At 39.9% G+C, this 13,672-nt stretch overlaps 1 protein-coding gene across 3 annotated transcripts in view; it reads left to right on the top strand.

Moving 5' to 3' along the window:
* LOC134527233 (glutamine synthetase 2 cytoplasmic) overlaps positions 1 to 13,672 on the top strand; it is a 617,039-nt gene that overhangs the window by 358,755 nt on the left and 244,612 nt on the right. For all 3 annotated transcript variants that reach the window (XM_063359727.1, XM_063359725.1, XM_063359726.1), the window contains exons 5-6: positions 6,793 to 6,992; positions 10,237 to 10,376. In XM_063359727.1, coding sequence (XP_063215797.1) covers positions 6,793 to 6,992; positions 10,237 to 10,376 — 340 coding nt within the window. The remainder of the gene's footprint in view (positions 1 to 6,792; positions 6,993 to 10,236; positions 10,377 to 13,672) is intronic.

Below are 13,672 nucleotides of genomic sequence, written 5' to 3'. Positions count from 1 at the left end.
TATCGTGCAACGATGTCAACTCCTTAGCCGTTATGCTGGACCCATTAGAGTGCAGTAATTGTTGCACAAATTCCACCATAACGCATACATCTGCACGTCGCACAGTGGGAGATTTGCCCGAAAACGTGGTCAAAAATACAAAAACCAATGTTATTTCATACAAACTTCATTATAGGGGTTTTCGAGGTCGCTGATTACGAATTTAATGTTAAAATCAATTAGTTAATGGCGGTTCATCTTGTAGAGGCTAAAATAACAAAAAATATATATAATTTGTGGTCTATAATATGCATATTAAATGTTTGTAATTTTATTGAAAATTGCTCATCATGGTAAATAACATTTTGTATGTAACAGATATCTCATTCCCATTTATTGTTACAGTCAGTGGAACAAGTGATTCAATTTGCTACTCGATATAGTTTTTTTTCTCTTACAATGCATTCAGTGTTTTCATGGAGAAACTGCAGTCTGATTGGCCTACAAAACCTGGGAGATGAAGGCCTCGGATTCTTCCATGTAACAATTTCGTCCCGAGATTTCAGTTCAGAAGAAACAAGTTGCAATGGTACAAAAGACATTAAGAACCCATTTTCATCCGAATCAGAATCGTTGTTGAATCTTTGCTTGTACTCACTGTGTCCCGAGCTCCCATCACATTCCCATTTACAAATTAAACTTAATGCACGCACATCGTCGGGATGTAAACTTTGTATCACTTCTTCTTTGACTAGTAAAATACGTTGACAGGTGTGATCTAACAGACTTTGAAACTTCACTTCTGCACTTTTCTCAGTAACTGTGATACTCGTACGCGGTGCACAACACCTCGATTTCGCTTCCCTTACTGCTTCATAACTGGGATACAATTTGCAGTTGTGTTTTCGCGCTGTTGATCTAATTACACTGTATTGATGCCTACTCAATTTAGCTTCAATTATTGTAAACAAAGCCTCATCTGCAGATATTGTCTTCTTGACTTGCATACTATATAACGCTTCCGATATTTCGAAGCTCTTGTTGGGGTAGTTGTGGTTATGTCTTTTACTATTTTGGCAGTATCTATATTACCAGATGAACGAAGGCTCATCTGAGTGGCATAAGACAACATCGACATGTCTACATTTGTACGTAGTTGCCCTGTTCTCCTTCGTTTCGTTCGTTCACTACTTGAACAAAATTTCACGGAAGGGCATCCACGTTTCTTTGCCGACTCTCCAGAACTGGGATTACTTACCGGAATACAAATGTTCTTGCTGAGCCATGCTTAATATTTATTCAGAAAATAGTCAATGTTTCTTGAATATTCTTTACATTTAGTGTTTAGCTTAGAAAAAAACGTGGACAAAGCAGGCCTTGCACTCGCAGGTATTGTTATAATGCAACCCCGTTTCTCGGACAACACTTTCTGTAGGTGTTCCAGACTAGTTCTTATATCTGAAGTTAAGAAGCCCTTCAGCATTAAGTATTAGTATATGCCAGTTCTTCTTCTCCTGATCCTAAAATGAAAATTTTGCATGACTGCAATGCAAAAGCACTTATTAAAATCATTGGGCGGGTAAAAATGTTCAGATCGGGGAAAGAGGGAAATTGGTTTGCAGTAATGGAGTCCTTTCTTGGATTATTTTTTGTATGAATAGAGTAACATAGATGAAAAACAATTTGGAATATTAAAAAAAATATATTCACAAATTTTTAATACCATTTTGTTGAATATAATTACAATAGTGTAATAAAATGCACTGATATTTTTATGCCATTCTGTTATAGTGAAAAATTCTACCATAATTAAGATGTCAAAAATTGTTCATTACATTGTGTTGTTTTTGGTGAATTCGTTAACAAGTTCTTTGTTCAGTGCTCATTTGCGTTCGCAACAGTAGACCCTTAGGAATAATGTCTTATTCGCGGGATTCATTCTTGGTTATGGTCAATCCGGAATTCTTAAGGAGGGAAATGTAACTGACTTGGCCCTAGAAAAGCTAGTTTTCTCGGAGTGCTTCCCATTTTACTGTTGTATTCCATTCATGCTTCGATTCTACCCCAAATCACAGTCACAGTCACTGGCACTGAAGACCTAGGCTGTTAAACTTCGCTCAAATTTCTCAATTGTTGCCATTTCTTCCATCCCATCATTCCATACAGTCTCGTGAACTAATTTAGGAAGTTTCTTCATCTCATTAGATAACAATCATTGAATTGTAAAACAACACAAGACATAAACTTAATAAATTCCTTATGGGTTTGTGTGTACCCACCCATCATTAAATGGTTATTTTACAGCTGGAAAATCTAAAAGAATTGTCCTTCTTAGTGAACAACTTTGAAGGACTTTAGATTTGTTTCTTACCAGTAGTAAAAAATTCCGTATCAATAAAAAATCGCACTATACCAACACTAGATGTGGTTTTCATCAAAGATTTCTGAAAGGCTAGACCACCACTAGTAAACTTCTCCAGACTTTAACATACATCGATGACGATGTCGAGAATGAACTGACAATTAGTGAAACTTATGAAGGAATAAGAAAAAATGCATCTGGTATTGAACGGGCTATGCACATTGTCGACAATGATGGGTCGGCTTAGACCCGCCATAGCCTCGGGGAGTCGCCACCAGTGCAGCAATGAAGGAAAAAATATCGTACACAAAGGGTAGCACATATTAGCAGCTAGTTATTGTAAATTCGTATTACTAAAACAATAAACTAAACACTCTATTTCGAAAGAAAGGTGCATAATGTGGCATACCTAACTAAAAGCCTCGATGTAATATGATAAAACTAAATTTTCATTATGTTCACAAAGTAGCTTTAGAAAATAAAGCAAAAAAACATTACAGCTTTATATATAACAACATAAGGCAGCGATATAGACGCCATATCTCCAGGAATTGCATTCATTTTTCAGAACTTAAAAATATCAATTTTTACAGCCGCGACATTCACTTTAGTACAGCATGGAATTATCTTCAACATAGTTAGGTCCACCCAACTCACTCTACCCTCACTTGTCATTTTCCGTGAAACCTCAGGATATGGGAATTTCTCATTGCCATATCCGGTTTCCCATGCAGGGATGATCTAACATTACTACCACATCGCCAGTTTCGTCGGGATTTTAAGTTAGCGATTTGCATTTTGACCACGTTTTCGGGCAAATCTCCCACTGTGCGTCGGTCCGATGCACATTCAATGCACATGCAGCCTGATAACGGACCAATCGTGACCTAAGCTCATCCAGGTATATACGTGAGTTGGGATACGTACTAGACGCGGTGTTGCGTCAGCTTATTCTATGTCACTGATAACAAGAAGTATTGCATAATATTTATAGTATGCAATTATTTCAACTTTTACCGTAAATCTTGCGGTCAACGCAATTTCTACAAGTTTACGCCATAATTAAATGAATAATGACATGATGTTTGTTTACAAACACTGGAGTAGAATGTGTACCTAAGGTGGTCAATACTCTCCACGATTACAAAGTGAATACCTCTTGACATGCTAACTTTTTCAAACTTCGTACAAGCAGATTAACTTGCACGCCATATTAGCTGCTTCGTGTCTGCTTGGCCGTATCAGCGAGCTACCGATAAGACCGCGGCGCACGTGACTCTCCAACGCCGCATGGAGCTCCTGGTCACACAATAGATTGAGCTGCAGCGACTGTGCTATCTTTGAAGAAAAAACCATGTATTTCTACTCAGGCTTATCAACAGTGGCTTCAGCCCGTTACAGAGCACGTCGCAACATACAAAAAGTTGAGCTCGCAACGGATTTCTCAACTTTGTATAATGCAAGCCTGAAAGCCCGTTGCACATAGCAACGCGCGTGTAGACATTCTTTTTAATTAATTAATCACACATGACGCACACACGCTGAACTTCCGTGAAATTCTCAATAATATCATTATGGACAACCACTAACATCAATACCGAGCGTTACGGTTATCGTTATCCTCATAACGTTCATACTTGCTGCCTCAAGCAGAGGGCATGTCTGACGTCACTATCATTGCTGAGTGCCGGCATGACGACGGATCGTAACAAAGACACTGTTCACGTCATTTTCAGTTATGACGTGCGTGAAGCTTGTGTACGTGTACGATACATGAACACACACACGCACACGCATACAAGGAGAACGTGTTATGATTTCAGTAAATGTCAGGAACGTTTTAAGATAAAGTAATGTGTGTAACAGAGGTCTTGGAGCAGGTGAGCCTGGATCAGGTATGGTAGATTGTTGACGTTGACACTAGCCTAAGGATCGACGTTACGTTACTAGAAGTCAAAGTTTTGCGCCAAGGTGTTCGTTAGCTCTGCAGCGTTCATCTTCTTATCTTTCTGCAACACCTGAGAGTCTTATTTTGCAGAGATTTATGCCTAGACCTTATCCAGAAGCGTGCCAGAAGGCTGGCGACCATCATTTGTGGTGAAAAAATTCAACTGTATTCTGAGCCAAATGCATCTCAATGCATCAGATTGACATTGCAATGTTGAAATTCCTATTCTCACCTGATGCTGCATCTAAGAATTATGCACCGTACGTTATTGTGTTCCAGACTGTATAACATATATTAAAAATTGAATAATTCACACACAATAAATCAATTCATTGCATTTATGATGTTAATGTTTTGGTTAAGATTTTTGATATGGTTTGCTTAGTTATATAGTAAGGTACCACATTCGTGCTGATTATCGTTAACCTTCCTAGTCCAAGTCCAGTCCAGTACAGTATAGCATGTCCTTGGCCATAGTTACGGACCCACCTTGTTTTAGGATTGTCACAAACCTAACAATACCTCAATCACTATACATTTCATCTTTGATTTTGAGAACCACCTTGGAACTATATTAAACTTGACGTAAAAATTATCATTAAAATTGGTTCACAAACAAAGGAGTTATGCCCAAAAATAAGAAACACATACAGACAAATTAAGGATCAATTTTTTTTTGAAGTCGGTTAAAAAATAAATATTTGACCTACAGCTTTCCTGTTTCATACGCTTCCACTCCCTCTTACTCTGACCACTCGATGTCCGGACAGGGACTGAAGGTTAGATCCTTACCTCTCACCAAGGCGTGCGGGGTCCAGGTCCCTGCGGGGTAGTTTCACCAGGGATGTAACTAGAGGGGGCAGATGGGGCTTGTGCCCCGGATGCCACATTTGGGAGGGGGGTGCTAAACTGGCGGAGTAATTATTACTATTAATATTTACTTGAATATCGTAGTGGTAGAACACAAAAAAAAGTTGGAGGGCAGATGAACTGAATTGTTTGTATTGAAAGATACATACATGAGTACCTACTGTCAGATATTTATAAACTGGTAATTTTTGCAATGTATTAAATGTATTAAAAAAGAAATGACTGCAAATAAAGCTACCATGTAAGTTGAATAAAAAATATTTGGAATAGTAGATTTAATGTGTGGTAGTGATATGAATTGTTGTCGGGATTGGTTGGTTTGAAAAAAAAAGGAGGGGGTGTTAAGATGAGTTCTTGCCTTGGGTGTAAACTAGTCTAGTTACATCCCTGAGTTTCAGATGTTCCTTCAATAGTATGTGATGCGGACGCTGCCATGAGCTGTTGGGTTTTTTCAGGTGGGCACAACCCGATGTAGAAAGAGTCAGAATGAAGGGCACAGGAAAACCAACAGACTGAGTGTGTGTTGGAAATCCTGTACGAAAAGTTGCAAGAGGAAAAAATAATATTATTAAAACAGGGTTTGGAAACAGAAGGAGGGTGGAAGTGAAATGAAAGCTTGGTGAGGTTTATGCAGGTTGATATGAAATGAGTCGGGGTGCTATTGGTTTGTAACCAGGGTCGCAGCACAGGCTGTGACCCTGGCGGTGGGGGACAGAATTGAGCCACCCACCAGTCAGATGCCAGCTCACCTCTCAGAAATGCAGAAAAAAAAGGTTAGCATTACAGGCCCTTATAATAAAAACATGACGAGAGAAGTTAAATAAATAAGTAGACGTGTGAGTTACAGCACCGGGGCCATAGTGTGCTCCTTTGAATGTGCGCTTGTGTGTGTGTGTGTTTGAGCATGCGCTGAAGAAAACGGGCCCCTTCCAGCAGGTTGACATGTTGCCGGCAAGTGGCTTGTTGGTCGGTTAGAGAAATTGCCCCGGCCTTCTGGTATATGACCCTATCCTCAGCAAATAGTGTTGTGAGAGCAAGCCTTCTGCTGGTTGTTATGGTTGATCATCTATTAGTCCTGTATGTTCAATTTATTTTGAGTTTTAGGACACTGGCTGACTTATTAATCGCGTTGCATATAACAAAGATGATTGAATATTTATATTTATTTTTATGATATTTGGAATAAATATTTTTGTAAACGTGTATTTCCTTAATTACTGCAGGTTATGTGGTGTATATCCAAAATAGGTTTAAACATATACAACATAATTTGATTAAGCTCTCGTCATTTGTCGCGTGATATTAAGTATTGCCTAAGCAGTTTCGCCTTCAGAAGGTCAATAAGTAAATACTGAAGTTTTACAGTCTATGTTGAAATGTAGTTTTGTATTAAAATAAAATCATTCATGGTAAATTGTGAGCTAGAAATATAAAATATAAATATAAAATGTTAAATGGTTGGATTAAAATCTAGACCTAAGTAATTATGAAATCCATTGTGAGCCCTTCTCTTGAATGTGTTTTCTGAATATCCCACTGGGTTATCCTGCATACAGTTCTAGAAAATCAAAGCAACTTTTAGCAGGTACTGAGAGTGAATGGTTGCATGGCTTATGGGGGCGGTTGTGCGCAGTGGGAGTTCCAGGTGGGCCCCGGGGAGGGCATGAAGTGCGCGGACGACTTATGGGTGGCACGCTACATCCTGCACCGCATCGCCGAGGAGTACGGGATCGTGGTGACCTTCGACCCCAAGCCCATGGCGGGCAACTGGAATGGCTCCGGAGCGCACTGCAACTTCTCCACCAAGGCCATGCGCGAGGATAATGGTATCATGTGAGTGGTGCCTCTGCCCACTGTGCTGCCAAGTTTTATGGATTTTCCGTAATTATTGCTGATTTAGGTGGCAAGTTACGGAATTGTGGAGTGTTCTTTGTTTAATACGGAAGCAGTTAACTTAACGACACTCCTGAAACATAGTGTTTATCATTGTTTCATATGATGAATTTTATTCAAGCAACTCATGTAATAACAAGGTAAACATTTTTTTTTCGAAAATATTCATTATAAATAGAAATCCCGAAAATTTTATCAGCTCTTTAAATATCAAGTAGTTTGCTAACCTGGGTAATTTTTAAATTATTTAAAGGATCAGTTAGCTCGTTACTTTATAGGGTTGAGGATTAAAGTATTTTATAAAGTCTGGTGTTTGGCATACACTTAGTGTTCATTTTATGAGTGTTGAGCCGAAAATCAGTAATTTATTGGCTCAATTTTTCAACTTTTATTTATTAAAATATTTTTGCTGTCCCATAAGCTAGAGTACCTCATCAAAATTTATTTTCTAATCTATACCACCCAGGGCTATACATATTAAAACTTTACTAGTGGGTTTTAGAGAGTCTCAACGTCTCAGCAGAGACATTCAGACGCTTACACGCAGCGTAGGCTAGCCGAGTCAATTTTATCTCACCGGCATGCAGGAACAGACATGATAACTCTCCCTGCCTGACGTGCCTTCCACCTTGTTTCTCACGCAGGGGTACCTGCCTCGTCAGGTGAGCCTGGCTCGCTTTCCCAGGCTCGAGGCCCTGGCGAGCAAAGCGGATGTGCTGGTCTCGGCATAAAACAAGCACTTCCCCGCCACCCCTGGCCCTCTTAGGTTTTCTGCTATGCTTCCAGGAACCATGACCGAGGCAAGACCATGCCCCTTCCCTCGTCAACCCCTCCTCTCCTTTAGGAACAAGCCACGCCTATGCTTGCACTCCACGCACGAGGCTTGTGCGCGATCTCTCGAGCACAACCGAAACTAAGCATGCTAATGTCTGTTTCTCCCGCCAGGGAACACCACCTTCCAATCCCCCTTTGCCTTAGACGGCATACAGCAACGCCACCGCTCGGTGCGCTATCTCATGGCGCCTGTCCCAACTAAAGATGGCGCTCATAGAGAGTTTTATATTTTTCTTGTGGCACAAGCCCTGACCAATCCCAAGGTACTTTTCCTCCCATGGCCCGCTTAGCTCCGCCCACTCTGTTTCTCTCTCCCCCCCTCCCCCTTTTCAGTTTTGAGCCCATGCAGGAACTAAGGGACTCTCTCAAGTAGAGAGAGTCGACAATCTACTGTGGTACAGGGAGCATCCTACATCTGCCGCGCTACTTCTATCGCGACCGCGTCTCTCCTACTGAGAAGTCGGACATCAAAGAATATAGGATGTAGTCGCGACGACCAGGGGAAAATCCCCTTACAATTTTAAGTTTAAACATCATATTAGTGTTAGTGTTTTTCTGGCGAATTAAGTGCGTGCAACCGCGCTAGTGGACGTCTACCATCATGGATAGATAGTACCACCGACCTACCCCACAATTTGTGGGGTTTTCTATCCCCAGTGATGGGTAGACAACCACATCTACCCGCACTGAGTTCCTGATTTCGGCCATCTAAATTCCACGCCTCTTGCTGTCAACTTTAGTCCGCTATCCGCCCCGTCACGCCGTTCGGATGTCAGCACTTCGCATGCAGCTAAGTCTATGTTTGGAAGACACAATGTAAGAAATCTTAAAGTTTTAAATTCTCTACGAACAATTTGCGAACTATTCAACTACCAATTAAAGAAAAAGGTATAAAATATAGTAATCAAAGGTACTTGTCAATCCAAATAATGAAAAATTGTTTATTTTTGATTTTATTACTCTGAAACCTTGTTTGTGCAACTTGCTTTAAAATAAAAAATGTAATCTGTAAAGTAATTATCAAAGTATCCGCGGCCGGCCTGCGCGTGTTAAAATTCAATTCTATTATAATTTAATGTACTAAACTTTGAGTTTACTGAACCTGTGGATTTTGATAAAAATATATATTGTCACTAGTTTGTAAGTCATTAAAGTGGTGACCAAAAGTATTAACTACCATACCTATTATGAAAAATCTGGCTTGTTCAAAATAAAATAAGTTAACCATTAAAATAAGCTAGAAGTAACCAGATTTAATTGTTTTATTTATATTTTTATAGATTACGATCCACCTTAACACCCACCAATCTTTTGGAGTGTTAACACCTAAATTCTTTGTATTGTACCTGTGTTCCGCCTCTGTTCACTGTTCATATGTCTTCTAGACGTATGCCATGGCCCGTACGTTTCTAGGCCTTTTTTGTTTTTTTTAAGTACCTACTAAGTCTACAGGAACACAGGTTAATTACAGTGTTTTATTGCATGGATATGTGTTACTACTGATGGATGTGCCTGGAAATGGCAATAATTCTCTGTTCATGTGTGAATACAAAATGTAGTGCAGTAAAGTGCATATTTCAAAACCGTGATGATTGCGATGCCAACTTTTTAACACACAGTTTTTCCATGACCATAGACGTAATTTGGGGTGGTAAGAGGTGGTAGTTGCCACCCTAGAATTGTCAAACCCAGCATTTAGCCATCCAAATTTTAAGTAAAAATATCAATAATGTAAAAACCATTGTAAATACATAAATGTGTAAATAGAGAATGTTAGCAATTAGTTTGGTATTTGTGGTGAAAATAGTTTGAAAATGCTTTTAAAAAGCCAACAATTTAATGCAATTTTTAAAATTTACTCGCGGAAGGACTCCCAGTCACGTCTTACATATGTGAGGGTATTCCATACCCCTCCCCCAGACTATCGGTACGCCTTATCACTCCAGTTAAAATTCTAAAGTTATGCCTCTGCCCATGACCCAACATACTCATATCTGGGATGGTTTCTGTAAGAACCCTTATTTTTATCTACCTCTAGTGCAATGAAACCAACAAACAAAACTGAAAAACATATAATTATCAATGTGGATAGTAGATATCGCTACAGGCTAAACTGTAGCTATTTTATTTGAAATTCTGAAAAATAAAATGTACCAATAATTTAGAGATTATATAATTACTACTTGATAAATGCTTGAGCTTCAAGATAACATCTCCCCCTCAAGACACATTTTAAAGATTCAGGTCTGTGCTCTGTATGTAGGCAAGCATTAAAGTCAAAACGTGATTAGTGTATTAACAGCTGCTGGGTCCGACCCACTGTCATGGCATGTGGGTGGTGTGCTTGCAGCGAGATCGAGAAGGCCATCGACAAGCTGTCCAAGCAGCACCTCAGGCACATCCAGGCGTACGACCCCAAGGGCGGGAAGGACAACCTGCGACGGCTCACGGGACTGCATGAGACCTCGTCCATCCACGACTTCTCTGCTGGTGAGCTGCACTAACTTCGCTCTGCCATTTTCCCTAAGTTGCCAATCTGCACATTCGTAGGGATGGGCAATTTGGCATTCAAGGGAACCCAGGTTAAAATCTTTGTCAATCTGCCCTGATTTAGGTTTTCCTTGGTTTCCAAAATCACTTAGAGCAAATGCTGGTGGATCTTTGATCTTTACAATAGGCCTTGGCCAGTTCTACCCTCGATCTCCTGAACTTATCTGGCCGTAATAACCTCATTGTTGTCAAAACTAAATCACTATATTATACCACCTTTCAAATTATTTCTGGCAGTCATAAAAATCCACATAATGCAGGTGCCAAGTAGATAACTAAATAAAGTACAGGGCTTTTGGTGACTAAGGAATATTTCCACACAATGATAAAATTGTGACCTAGGGTTGTATTCAGAATATACGTTCAAAACTAGTTTATGGGCCATAAACCTCTAGTTAATCATAATATGAATGTAACTATAATAAAGTGACCTTATATAGTATTGTTGAGAGTGGGAAAACAGGTCTGGAAAGGAAAGCCCAATTAAGTACAGTTTTATTTACCACATAATGTTTACATTAGTATATTGGTTTAGTTATAACAATTTGTGTGTCGAAAAATTAATCACTTTTTCATTAAGTCCACGATTGACTCTCCCCACTGGAGCTTGCTTGACAGTGGCTCTCTCTTCTGCTTGTTTCTTACCTCGAACCCATCCCAACACACTGCCTCGCACTATTCACTCGTCCGTCGCACACAGACAATACAGTCCCGGATGCTTTGGTCCCCAATGCACCAATCTTCGTACATGTAGTCCGCTGCTCGCCATCCGCTATCGCTCACCGGGGTCACTCATCCTCTTCACATAATTATTACCTTCGCAGGTAAGTCTCTCCGTCTGTATACCTGCTAAGTCCGGCCCTGGAAATATATTTTAGCCCTCCGAAGTGTCGCATGATCAGAATACCCGACTTAACACTCGAAGCTCTGAGAACAATGGTGGTTAGTTATGCCACTTCGTGCAGCTGGGACTCTGGGAACATGCCGAACCCTCGAGAGCCGCAGAGTATTATCCAGGCTCAATGGGAAAGCGAGGGGGGAGGGGAAGAGGGGTAGTAAGACGCCGCTGCTATCGAATTGGGCGTGCAGCGGTAATGGAGGGATAGGCACTACCTGCATCACACCCCATCCGCAGACAGGTGCATGGGCTGGCTGGCCTGCATCGTTGCTTCTTGTAAGAGTATCATTGTCTTTCATTGTAATGCTCTTAACTGTTAAGGTGAAGCTCATTAGTATATTCATCGCATTTCCTGTAATAATTTGCCACACTTACTTTGGTTGTGAATTTTTATCAGTATGTATTAGTCTTTCACTTCATGTAACTGTCATTTTAAAATTTCTATGCTTAAAACACCTTGAAATAATAAAAATGGGTATGGTATCCATATGTCTCAAGTCGGATCAGTTGAAACCGGAGACCATTTGAATGACGGAAATTGGAGTTGGCAGGAAATTAGGAGAAAATCAACATTAGACAATGTACTTAACATAAAATGTCCGGTAGAAGTGAAAAATATATGTTTAAAATTTAAGTAATCTTTCAACTCGCAGGGTGGTGTTAGTGATCACATCGTGTACAGTCACAGAAAACATGTGCATGCTGTTGCCTATAGACTGGGCACACCAATAAAATTAATAACTAGTAGGGCTTTATAGTTCAAAGAAGATAAAATTATGGTCCCATCCAGCAGAAAGCATGAGATTTGGCATGCATGTAGCTTTAATATGTGTGTTTTAATGTAGAAGTAGAAACACGTCAATAACTGACACCCCCCCCCCCCCCCCCACCACCGTCACGGTTCTTTTGAACACTCCAATTATGTTTTTTTTTATAATTAATGAAAATGGTTAAAGCTACGATAAAACTGTAAAATACCAATATGTTCTGCATTAAATTATCTACAGGACAGTCTTTGGATGTATGTTGATAGGACTTAAGTGTTTCAAAATTTGTTCCAAACGTTTTGCAAAAATGCATCCTATTTATTTAATAATCCAAAAAAAATCATAACTGTAAGAAAATGGGTACGCATGCAAAGAGTAAGGTATCCGGGGGGAAGATGCCTGTCGGGGGAAAATGCCTGAGGCGGACGCATTTCCAAACAAAAACACAGATAGCATCTCCAGCCGCGTAGCGAGACAGCGCTGAACGTGTACAAGAAGCCTCGAGGAGTCACGGCGTGTAGGACCCTTTTTCATCGTTTTATGGTTAAATATTTGAAGATATTGAAAGGTAAGTACGTATCTTATAATATTTTATTACCATTTCTTAAGACATAAGAAATTTAATTTATATTTATGCATAAAACTAGTGGTATACGAAGATTCAACACTCTTTAACGCCTTTGAAGTGAAGTGTGGCGATTCCCGCTGAGAATATGTGAGTAAAAAAAATTAAGTGTTTGGTTAATTTTTATTTCCATTTTTTTTACGAGGTTTTTCGTCCATTTCTGACATACACAAATGTACAACGAAAATGGTATCCCGATGCTAATTTTTTTTTTCATGTGTAATTCGAAATTTGTGAGTTTAAAACCCCTTAAATGTGGCATCTTCCCCCGGGTTACCTTATAGCAATTTTTCGCGGAGCTACGGCATGAGGCGGGTGGAGTGGTGTGCGATGTGCGAAACAGTTGCTGCCCCCGCCCGCCGCGCACCACGCCACCGCTACTGTTCGCCTTGCTGCGTCTGCACTTGACTCACGTGCCTCACGCCGTCGCCTCTGCTGCATGTTTTACTCCCGCTTGTAGCATATACGAGATGTGATTTCCAAATATTGAATTGTATTTACAAGTGCGGTAGTGTTAACTAAATAGGCAAGTAAGTAAGTTACTTCTTTTCGAGTGTAAGGCGCCGATCCCAGAGACTGTTCTTCGTTCCGTTCTATTTAAACAATGGAATACCTTGAAACATAATATACAGAGAACTGATGGTCAAAGAGAACATTCATTCTTTTAAAGTTCTATTCTGTTGTAGAATGCGGACAGTCAACATGGCGGAAGATAATGAAATCCTGATTGAATTAGTGAGAGATAGAGGCCTAAGGAAACTATATATATTATAATAGATACTATCGAGTATATTATTTAAATAAAATAGGGGTGTGACATGTGCCTGGTGGCGAAAATAACTCAGAACGGTCGCTGTGTGCAAGTACAAGTAAAGAACTGAGAACGGAATGGAACGGAGATCTATCTCTGTGGGATCGGCGCCTAAAAGCTAGGTACCAATGTAAT

The sequence above is a fragment of the Bacillus rossius genome, chromosome 1, assembly GCF_032445375.1.
Source record: "Bacillus rossius redtenbacheri isolate Brsri chromosome 1, Brsri_v3, whole genome shotgun sequence".
Taxonomy (NCBI): domain Eukaryota; kingdom Metazoa; phylum Arthropoda; class Insecta; order Phasmatodea; family Bacillidae; genus Bacillus; species Bacillus rossius.
The sequence above is the reverse complement of the archived record's forward strand: the minus strand, read 5'-3'. Positions and strand labels throughout refer to the sequence as shown.